The sequence below is a fragment of the Physella acuta genome, unplaced genomic scaffold (assembly GCF_028476545.2).
Source record: "Physella acuta isolate Inbredline_101_S28 unplaced genomic scaffold, ASM2847654v3 ptg000813l, whole genome shotgun sequence".
Lineage (NCBI taxonomy): Eukaryota > Metazoa > Mollusca > Gastropoda > Physidae > Physella > Physella acuta.
Genome location: NW_026732331.1, coordinates 349,635 through 361,050, shown reverse-complemented (window position 1 = coordinate 361,050; position 11,416 = coordinate 349,635). Strand labels below are relative to the sequence as shown.

The window sequence follows — 11,416 nt, the reverse complement described above, 5'->3', positions numbered from 1 at the left end:
GGTTATCTACGCCACTATCTGTTAATTAAAACTAATTAAACAACTGAAACCTACAGACGTCATACACAGATATTAACTTGTGAAGCAGTACTAAATCACCACACAAAGTAACTAGTCTCTAGTTATTGAACTGCTCAAGTCAAAATCAATTGTGTTTGCCGAGCTCAAGACACTAGCAGTTCTTTTTTTTTATTTAATTAAGAAAAAGAAAAAAAGATTACCTCCCCTTTTTAGAATTGTTGTTTCAAGTAATGTAATCGAAGGGCTGGATCTCGCTGTAAAAAAAAAAAAACCCAACACGTCATCCGCCCCTGGACACTGTTCACACTCAAGTTGAACAAAAACTATTCTTGTGCTCTCTCTCAGGCGGACCTCTACGACGTCTTCAACGTGAAGCATGAGCCCAGCTAATCAAATGAAACATTCAAATTACTTCCAGGTTCACCTTCCAATACCACCCTCCCCGCCATCTTACACACAATTGAGTAATTAAGATTTTCAGAAATAGAACGTATTCCTCAGGTTAGGAAATTATCTAATGACGCTCGTGTCAGACAGACGAGCTTATAAACTCTTTATAAACACACGTTGTCTTATATCCCATAGGGATCGTTCTTCTTATAAAATTCAAGTCGCTTGGCTATATTTGCGTTCTATGGATTGGCTGTATTCGCGTTTTATGTGCGGAAATAATGGAATGCATCCGAAAATCACGAGTTCATTAGAATGTGAGATATAGTCTTTTTAAGGGTGTGAATTTGTATGCCGACGTACTGTTAACGTAGGGGCCCCTTTACGATATCTGTTATACTGGCAGAAAAATATTTTTGGTTCCACTTTAGTGTTCTGTGATAGCCATGGTGGTAGGTTTGAGGCCTCTGTAGAAGTAGTGGTACTGTTCTAGACGGACATGAGAAGGACTAGCAACTAACAGCTTTCAGACAACTGGGCTGTGGTCTAAACTAGGTTCTTGCCACCTGGTTCATCGCCAACGTTAGCTACAGCTACATACCCGGCCACAAGATGGACCAGTAGGAAAATGGTAACATGGAAACATGCACCCGATGTTGGGGTTAGTTAACCAAGAAAGTCGTAGAGATAGCCATTGGTAGTCGAATCAGCTCATGTGATCGCTGTCAATGTGATCGCTGTCAACTAGCTATCTCCAATTTTTAAATAAATTAACCAACTTTGAAATTAATTTTATGATATTATTGCGTTCCTATCGTGGATGAATTAATCTCTAAAGTTTGTAAGCACTAGCTTTAGAAAAAAAATTGATCTGCAAGAATTGACCACAAACTGATCCAAAGACAAACGGATACTTTGACTCTTTTTTTAAAAAAAGGAAAAAAAAAAACATTTTTTTTACATTGTCGATAATCCAGGAAATATCCAGACATTAATAATAATCAAAAAATAATATTAATGAATTTGTAGGAAAACAAACACTGTTCTTCACCATTTGTTTCCTAATATGTCTCCCCCGTGAAATTATAGTACCTGTACATTTTTATTGAAAAAAAAAACCCACAAAAACTGAGTGCCGTAATTTAAAAATTTTAAAGCTGAGTTGCCTTAAAGTTCAAAATAAAATTACAAATCAAATGGAGAATTCGACGCTATTTTGGTTGAGATAAAATTATAGCTTTGGCGGATGTGTATGATTGGGTGGTTTTGTAACAGCTCAAGGTCATTTGACAAATTACTAATCCGCTTTCTTGTTGCAGTAGTTACAAAACTAACGGAGTTATTTTCAGTCGCATTCTATTTTTTCTTGATTGCTCAACATTAAATGTAGTAGTTCTAAAAGATAGAGAAATACAGTAATTTTGAAGTGTTTTCTAAATGTTAATTAAAGTCAGTTTTGTAATGGTACAGTTGATCGTTTAAAAATTATTTAAAAATTCATTTTAATATTTTATGAGGTGACATAGCTTATAAAAAAAACTAGAATGCAAACGTATGGCTCCAAATTTACATGCTGTATTTATAAGTCATTCATCGAAACCGTAATACGTATCGTGGTTGTAAAAATAAAACACCTTCACAGATACACCATGAAATGTTAACTGCCCAGATCACAAATATGAACATTGGCAAGTTTATGTCTTGGCAAGTTTGACGATGGCACGGATACAGAGTTTCTTCCAGGCATCTCTTCGGGGGGGCGAAGCCCCCCCGAAAAATTTTTACCGCCCCCCCCCAAACGAAATGAAATTTATATAATTTATATAGAAAATATATACTTTTAACAGTGTCCGCCCCCCCGAAGAAAGTTTACCCCCCCCCCCCCCCCGAAGATTTCAAGTGCCCCCCCCCCCCCCGGAGAAAAAAGTCTGGAAGAAACACTGCACGGATATGTCTGAAGAAATTGGACAATGGCAAGTCTATGTCTGATCAAATTGGACAATTGCAAGTCTATGTCTTGTCAAGTTTGACAGTGTCAAATTTAAGTTTGGTAAAGCAGGACAATGGCAAGTCTATGCCTGAACAAACTGGGCTATGGCAAGTTGGGTCACTTTAAACAATTGTAATCCTAATCTTGTCAGGTTGAAACACGGTAAGTCGGGTCAAGAATAATTTGTCAAGTTATAGGTATTGCCCTCCACCGAAAACACGCCTTTCCATAATTATCATTTTATTTACCCAGTTCAGCCTGACATCGTTCATTATTCTAATAAAAATTGTTTCCCCAAGTTTAACGAAACAAAATGTAATTGTTTTTTTTTTATCAAAGACATTCAACGTGGAAGGACACTGGTTGAAAAAAAAGTTCAGCTTTCTGTTGAGTTTCTTCTGTCGTCTGCTGGCATTTAAGGAAACTATGCATGCTGCCCAGCTTCGCTTAGGCTTTCGAAAACATTGAGAATTTGAATGCTTAATTAATTCGCCCATATAAGGCGCCGGTCAGTCGAGGTCAGTTTTGACCCCCTCATCGTAGACTTTTCGGCCAACCGGCCCCCGTGTTCTGTCGCCCCAAGGCAAGATCCTGCCAAATTTGAAGCGCCTGCGGCGCCGGGAAGTGCATCGGGCACCCGACAACTTAGCTTTATAGATCATCTAGATCTAGATCTAGAATCTCTAGATCTATATGATCTAGAATCTCTAGATCTAGAATCCAAATAGATAATTTTTTAAAGTTTAGGCCGAGAAAATCGTATTGTATACATTTCATAGCGTACATAGCTCTAAATCATATTTGAATGAAATAGTTCATTTCTTTTTATTCTAAACTCGGAAGATGACGTCATCAGTTTCGTGCTCTTTTTTTAGTGTAAACAATAAGCGACGTCATTGTTAGATGCGTTTTTGTCCCAAGTTTAAACACTTTTCCGGTTGCATAAATAATACTGTTTCTCTACATTCGAATACGCCTTTATTTTTTATTTTTCTTCTTTAAATAAAATTGTGGTTATACATTTAAAACATCTAACATATTATTTTCAACAAAAGTCCGTAAAAAGGTATCCATATATCGCTGCCGATTCTGACGTGATGTCCGGCGAAAATATTTTGCGGACAGACAGAGAGAGAGAGAGAGAGAGAAGAGCGCACATGGCCTTTTATATATTAGGATGTTGATTCGCGACTTTATATCAAGTGCCTTTCCCCCCCCCCCCCCCCCCGGAGAAAAAAGTCTGGAAGAAACACCGCTTGTACATTCCATATGTTAGGCCAAAACAGCAGCCGCAATAAAAACAACAGCTAATCGTCTTTGTTGTCGAAGTCGTGAAGAGACTATGATTACAATGTTGTAGATTGTAGAGTGTAGAAAAATTATCCAATAATAATTCAAATGTTCAATGAAAAGAATATTAATACTGGGGAAAATAGCGGAGCGTTTTCTTTTCAATGAATCAAAACAAAAAAAATGTTTCCTTCTCAAGACGTTTAGAGTTCTTTCCCCTTTATGTTGGGTCTTCCCTACAACAACACGGGGTCAAGTGAAATCAATTGAATTTATGACCAAATATATTTTCATTGTTTCCACTCTCTCGTTCATTTACTTTATTGAAATAAGCAGATGTGTTTGGCGAGAGACCCTTTATGGACCTTGTGGAAACCGTTTTAAAACGAACGGAGAAACACAATCATAATTATAATTGTCAGACAGAGGTCACCCCCTCCCTCCTTCCAATTAGGATCAAAATGTTGAAAGTGGGAGGGGGGGGGGGATATGAAGTCAGTGGCCTCAGACTGGTGGTCGACAGCTAGGACTTTAAAATGTGTCGTGTATCATCTTAATAACATAGGCATGTGTAGAGAGTTCAAATCTGTGCAGTGTTTCTTCCAGACCTTTTTCTCCGGGGGGGGGGGGGGCGGGGGGCACTTGAAATTTTCGGGAGAACGGACTACAATTTCCTGGGGGAGGGGGGCGGACATTGTTAAAAGTATATATTTTCTATATAAATTCCTTGATAATGATAATTTTTATCATTTTTTTTATCCTCCACATTGGGGCGGGGGAGACTTCTAGAGTGGACACTTGTGGTCAGATGGGAGGTGGGAAGGGATCTACAATTAGATGTACTAATCATGTTCTAAAAACTGTTACATATTTTATATCAAAATATACAGGTGCCATTTACTTCCTATATAGTGGCGAGCGCATTTCGGTTAATGATTTCCTTTAAGTTTCAATATCACTTCATATTCAAATTCCCCAACAACATATTTAAAAACACTAAAAAAAAATCCTGCCCCGGGTGAGGATCGAACTCACAACCTCCGCATGACTTTTCTCCATTGGTAACAATGGGAAGGTACTGTCTATAAGTACGGCGCGCTAACCGATTGTGCCACCGGGGCTGGCTACCTCATGTTGAGTTCTAAATTGCCAATGCTTCTTCAGAATGGAAATCGTTCCGCATAATTATAACGGCCTTCATACAACGGATTTTTGTATCGTTATTTTGTGCTTTAACCACGTAACTAAAACGATTGGGTCATTAATCTGGACGTGTCGAAGCGTTTAAAATATGCCGTAGAGCTAACAGAAGCACTCAAGGCTATTTCATTTTAAGGTAGCCATCATATTCAGGATCTTTGAATTCGTTTTTTTATTGGTGAAAGGGGGGGGGGGACTACTGATGTTTCGTTGTTATTTTTTAGCTTGCTTAGGTGATCATGTGCTTGGGTCAGGTGGGGGTGGTGGGGTTTTAATGCGATACGCGAAATAGCAAAGAGGTAAAAATGCGAGAAGGGTGCGGAAACTGTTGGTCATGTGACGTCTTTGTCTTGTCGTTTCCCGCTTGTTTGGCTACCATCTGGTAAAGTGCTAAAGTTTTAAACATTTAGGCTGAAATAATGTTTTCGGTAAAACAAATTTACCTTAGCTTGCAACAGTTTGACCTATATTTATTGGCAGGCTTATGTGCCCTAAAGGAATAACTCAATTAGCAAGTTTCTTTTAAAAAAAATAGTTGTTTCAAAGCAAAAATAATAGGGTATATGTTGAAGAAGGGAGGGTAATGTCTGACTTTTAAGGCGATGGAGAGGGTGGATCATTAAGACTGTAACGCAGCATACATTGTGTAAAGTGAAAAACATAGGGAAAAAAAATTAAAATTTAAAATTAAGATCGTATAAAAAGTCTTAGCTTCATAACATCTCTCCGTGAGATCTAGATTTTTGATTGACAATAGAATTGCACTGGAAAAAGTGTTTACACTGCTTTTCTTGTTTTAAATGTGGACGATATTGACCGAGGGGCGTATCCTATACCTAGACAGGCCTATATTTTATAGAGGTGCTAAATATGTAGCGTACTGTAATCTTATTAATTTATCGTAGGGGATTGTTCCGCCCGACCGCTGCACATATCAATTTCGCTATATTGGAATATTTAGTAATATTAAATCCCCTGGGACCACAAGGGAAAAAACCTATGTGTGCACCCAAGAATGGTGCTGTAATAGTATACTAGTGTTTAGATTATTATTTTTTAAAATGTTCTTTTTTGTATTCATCTATTTTACCATTGCTATTTAAACTTCCGCTAAGGTGCAAAATTCAAGCACATAATCTGGAGTTGGGGGCCCCTTTAAATATTTCTCAGACCTCTAAGACACAGTCAGTCTAACCCTATTTATAGCCAATACGGTGGGGGGGGGGGGGGGCTTGAAAACATACTAACTAATACTGCATACGCCCCTGGATTTGACCTGGCTAAAATTAGTATTCCTAGCTCTCTATTATAGGAAAATAGAATTATGGTTTACCCTAGCAATGATGGCGCCTGCTGTAAAGCTTGCTGCAAATTATAAATAATCGTATAGCTAACTAATTGAACGATAAACCTGAATTTGTAAGAGTCTAGTCTAGTTACTTCCATGCATTTACGGTAGTTTAAATTACGCTTGATGGTGATACTTTTTTTCTAAATACTACCAGAAGCAACGTCTAGAATTCTAATTATTTTTAATTTTAAAAAATCTTGTTTCAACTTGCTGCTGACTGCTGAAGTTCATCATTCTAGCCAAAGCTTTTTACTTTTTCAATGTTTTCACCTTTTCAGTATTTTTTATGCAGCCTAAGCTCCTTACTTGAACAACGAAGTGTCAAAATTGTAACTATCACCTTTGCTAGATCTAAAATAGGGGTATTTTAGGGCTAATACAATAATTTTGGCTAATCTATCGTTTTAGGTGCGTAAAATCTGCCAAGGCTAGTAATGTACAAAAAAGTTGCCTCACTGATAAGGCTTAAATAGAAGAATATTGTGATATTTTTGTGTCAAATATTATAGATAACTGAATAATAAACCAAAATCTATGGCTAAATATAATCAATATAGGCCAGAAATTAACTTTAAACAGCAGTGTTTGCGAGCAATATTTGCTGTTTAAACAGCGGCCATCTGTAAGTTAGAGTGGTTTCCCCTGAATCTCTAACTATAATTTAACAAAAAAAAACTCAAACAAGAAGGCTACTAAAGTAAATGAGCTTGGTTGCATCTGATTTAAAATTTAAACATTGCTAGTCTTTATTTATTACTGAAAAGTTTTAATACAATTGTTTAATACAGGTACATCAATGAAACGTTGAAACATTTTTGTAACTTTCAAAACATAAATCCTCCTAAAAATGTGAAATAATTATCTCTACTAAAATTTAATGAGTCACCTTTTTTCACATTACTAGTCTACACATTACTAGTTACCTTTAATGTTTTATTTAGGCCTAAAAGATAGATATTTTTAAAAATGCCAGCAGGTCATATCAAAGCAGTTTCTTCTAATATCACCACTCTTACTAAGTTTATGAGTCTTACAATACTACCCTGACCTTAACAGCAAGACCAGCAGAAAAAAATGATAAAAATATTAATACTGCTTTTCTGCTGCCCTTTTATTTATTACGTAAAGACCACTGTTTATTTTGCATTGATTTGTGAAAGAAATGTAACATCAGGGACTGGAATCAATAATATATTTTACTTCAAGCTATGAGTATTTTTACTTAATGTTAAATACTTGTTGGTAGGTTGATCCCCACTGGTTTGTGACTCATCAATGAAATCATAATTCTATATTAATAGGGCCTAAATATAGGCCAACTAAATATGTGTATTTAACTAGTGCTGCAATACTCTTTAAAACAATTATTAATATTTGGATACTGCATTATAACTGGTAAAAAAACAGCTGTTTATAGCAATATTATATATAATTTTAAATTACATTATAATAACCTGAGTAATTTTTCACCACATAGGTAAGTGAATGCAATCCTAGACAACTCAGATGGCACCAATAGATTGGTCAGCCATAGAGGCTGTCAATGTATCTTCAATACCAGAGGACAAAGCTGATGAGCTGTTTGAACTGCTAAAGGATGTAAGTATTTCATGGCTGAGTGTTGTTTATATGAAGGGTGTTTCATGGTTAAGAGTTGTTTGCTTGAAGGTGTAAGTATTTCATGGCTGAGAATTGTTTGTTTGAAGGTGTAAGTATTTCATGGCTGAGAGTTGTTTGTTTGAAGGTGTAAGTATTTCATGACTGATAATTGTTTGTTTGAAGGTATAAGTATTTTATGATTGAAAGCTGTTTGAGCTATTGAAGGATGAATTTTATGAATCACAGCACATTATACTCCAATATTGCCTCCTTGTTTAAATTTACCATACCGTTTTTTTAAAAAGCTTAGAAGTAAAGGTTAGTTTTTATAAAGGTATTTAATATATGAATATATAATATTTCAATCAATTGGTTAATGTTTCTTTTTCTATTTTAATCTTTTAGGGCAAGTTGGGAGATGATTTTGACATCCCCAAAATTAGAAAAGCATTTGATGTCTGCAAGGCCGTAATGATCAACAGAAACCAGTTGCTAGAAGATGCTATGAATGAAGCAGAGCTGGAAGCAAAAAAAGCATTAAAAAAAGGTGGCTTTGTGTAAAAGCTTAATGCAGTAAAAATATTATGCTGTAGAAAGATGAATAGACTAATCTTTGTCCCTAATTCTCTGTTCACAGAACAAGAGCTGAAAAAAGAGCTAGAAAAACTTGAAAAACAAAAGGATGAACTACAGGTATGTTAATGATAATAAATAGTTTAACTAATTAAAACTTTGCTCCCACTGTTTTTGTCACAACACTGACTTGACTTTCATCTATCCTCTAACCAATACTAGTTTTGATTAATTCGCAAAAATCATTTATTACTAATTTAAACCTTCTTACCCTTGGTGTAACTATTAAAGAATCAAATGCATCATTTTGGGATACTATAAACCAATTTGAGTAGATACATTTTTTTAATGTTGAATGTAGAAATATGGTCCTGAGGGAGGCGGCTCAAGAGACACGAGATACCTCAGGGACCAATTGAGAGAGCTGGAGGAAACCAACGACCAATTGAAACAAGAGGTCAAGGACTTAAACAGGGATCTCAATGGAGAGAAAAGGGCGGCTGAGAAAGTTTGTTCTCTATTGATTTTTTAATTATTTCATTGAAGTTTTACTTACTTTTTCATATTTATATGCACATGTTAAAACTTAAGTATTTTTTTTTTTATTATCTATAAGAAGTAAAACATTGTGTAATATAATTTTAATTAAAATGTTACAGCTTCGATTTACTTACTAAATCACTTTTTAGGCTAGAAAACATTTGTATGTATAATAAATATATTATTTTACTTACAGTACAGTGAAAGGATCAATGAACTTGAAAAGGAGCTGAAGGAAACCAGAGAAGATGTAAAGTTGTGCTTTTCAAATCATTAATTTTTATCATTTTTAAGCAAGGCTTTATGTATAATGTATTTATGACACACATTATTCATTTAAAAAAACTCTGTTTCACTGTTTACGTTTTGCAACAGAATGACCAAATGCGTCAGGATATCAGTGACTATAAGATGCAGATGCAAACACAGAGGGACAGCATTGTCTCCAGGCGTGGTGAAGATGCTGAGTACAGAGATAAGCTGGCCAAGAAGAACAGGGAACTGGCTGAAACTATGGAGGAGCTGCAGGTACAATTGTCCTGATTTTTGGGGAGACATATAAACTCTTTCTGCCACTTTAGATGCCATCCTTGAATTATTTTGCCATGTTATAATGTTATAATTTTTTTCCTCCAGAATTCTTTACCACACTGTAAAACATTGATAGGTATTTGAGTTTAGAATCTCACTGGAAGTTTTTTTTTTTATTCTCTTATAGTTTTAACATGCCACTTAGCTTATTTTTTATATTATTTTAATACAACCAGCTTATCATCTTCAGAATGTAACAGATGCCAACGACCTGCTTCAGAAGAGGTGTGAGGATCTCCAGAGGAACTTGGAAGATGCCATTCAGCAGATGGATCGTACATCTGAAGATTACCTTAAGCTAAAGGTAGTTCCACCTTGATGCTTCCTTCACCTGCTGGTGCTGGTGTACTCCAGCATAACTTCATTTAGAAATCTTAATTTAATGGCTTCATTTATTTTTTTTTTGCTAAAAAATAAATGTCTATTGAAAGATATACAATATATAATATTTACTGAGGGAGAAGTTGATTTAAAAACTATATTTGTGCAGAATGTCCTCCAACAAAGTGATGCTGTGACAGATGCCCTAAGGGAAGAGAATGAGATCCTCAAGAACCAACTCCAAGACCTAACTGAGCAGGTCCAGTCCAAAGGGGAAGCTGATGATGCCATCATGGTGGCGGTCAACCAAAAGGTGGACGAGTGGCAGGTATGTTGTCCAAGTAAACAAAGGGGTGTAGATAGAGAGTGTTTTTCACATTTATGTTTTACATAACATATAAATGGGCATGGGGTTTACTCAATTTGCAAATATATAGAAATATAATATTGCATTAACACAAGTTGTTGACAAAACATAATGTTTTAAATAAACATTGATCAAAATTTTAAAAAGCATTCCAAATAAACATTCATTAAACAAGGCATTTCTATTATAAATTTGTTGCTTCAAAACAATTTTTTCAATTGAATGCTAAATCTTTCACTCTCATACCGATATGTACATACATATTATACAGGATTTTAAAAATAGGAAATCTGTTGTTTTATGGCTTTTAAGTTTTGCGAAGTATGAGCTCCAATTTATCAAAAAATATATTTAAAATTCCTTGAATTAATCATGATTTTTTATAACATTAACACAAGATAGCCATGTGTTTAGACACTTTTAAACATAAACCTCCAGGGATCAGACCTTGAGGCCCAGAAAAGAAATGAAAGCATCCGTTAATAGGATGGTCGACACATTATCAATATTTTAAATTGATATCTGCCCTTATGCACTTTATGTTTGTATTTTGTGCCTCCCCTAGCGTCAGGAAGGATTGCCTCACAGATTGGAAACCACTGCTTTACATAAACAATTTCTTAAAGACGTATACAGATTTTATTTATATGCTTATTGAAAAGTAATCATTGGTAATTAATTATTTTCTGTTGAGCTGATGATGATTTGTGTGTAACTTGACCAGGAAATAATGCAAGAGAAAGACATACAGATATCAGAACTGCAGGAGCAGCTGTTTAGGATGAAGGAACAGCTGATTGCTGCCAACATGGACTCTGATAAGGTGTCTGTTTCAGCTCTAAGTGAGGTAAAAAAAAAAAAATTTCTATTTTTTTTATACAGTATAAAAACTCACCTTTTTAAAACAATTGTTATTTATTATGATGGTTGGAAATAAAATTACAAAAGTAAAATTAAACATGAATTATCGGCTAGTTTGTTTTAAAAGACAATTGTTTTGTTTGCATATAATTTAATGGAATATATTTGAATGTTCTATTGAATTTCAGGTTTTGAAAGATAAAGATAAGCAGATTGTAGAGTTGACAGAAAAAGTCGACCAATGCACCCTAGAGATGGAGAAAAATGCTGCTTTGATAGATGACCTTAACAGTGAGCTTCACAAAGGTGGGTGCTTGTATTT

At 35.2% G+C, this 11,416-nt stretch overlaps 1 protein-coding gene and 1 non-coding gene across 2 annotated transcripts in view; one reads left to right on the top strand and one right to left on the bottom strand.

The window, feature by feature from the left end:
• Positions 1-4,701: 4,701 nt before the first annotated feature.
• On the bottom strand, positions 4,702-4,812 carry Trnai-uau (transfer RNA isoleucine (anticodon UAU)). The gene is made up of 2 exons: positions 4,775-4,812; positions 4,702-4,737 (listed from the first exon to the last, which is right to left on the bottom strand). It is a non-coding gene; the product is annotated as a tRNA-Ile (tRNA).
• Positions 4,813-6,218: 1,406 nt separating this feature from the next.
• Positions 6,219-11,416, top strand: part of LOC131951442 (centrosomal protein of 290 kDa) — a 30,938-nt gene continuing 25,740 nt past the window's right edge. Inside the window, exons 1-11 of the mRNA XM_059313848.1 lie at positions 6,219-6,310; positions 7,720-7,841; positions 8,247-8,388; positions 8,479-8,534; positions 8,776-8,922; positions 9,151-9,204; positions 9,330-9,482; positions 9,736-9,849; positions 10,036-10,194; positions 10,958-11,080; positions 11,283-11,400. Coding sequence (XP_059169831.1) covers positions 7,749-7,841; positions 8,247-8,388; positions 8,479-8,534; positions 8,776-8,922; positions 9,151-9,204; positions 9,330-9,482; positions 9,736-9,849; positions 10,036-10,194; positions 10,958-11,080; positions 11,283-11,400 — 1,159 coding nt within the window. The 5' untranslated portion in view covers positions 6,219-6,310; positions 7,720-7,748. The remainder of the gene's footprint in view (positions 6,311-7,719; positions 7,842-8,246; positions 8,389-8,478; positions 8,535-8,775; positions 8,923-9,150; positions 9,205-9,329; positions 9,483-9,735; positions 9,850-10,035; positions 10,195-10,957; positions 11,081-11,282; positions 11,401-11,416) is intronic.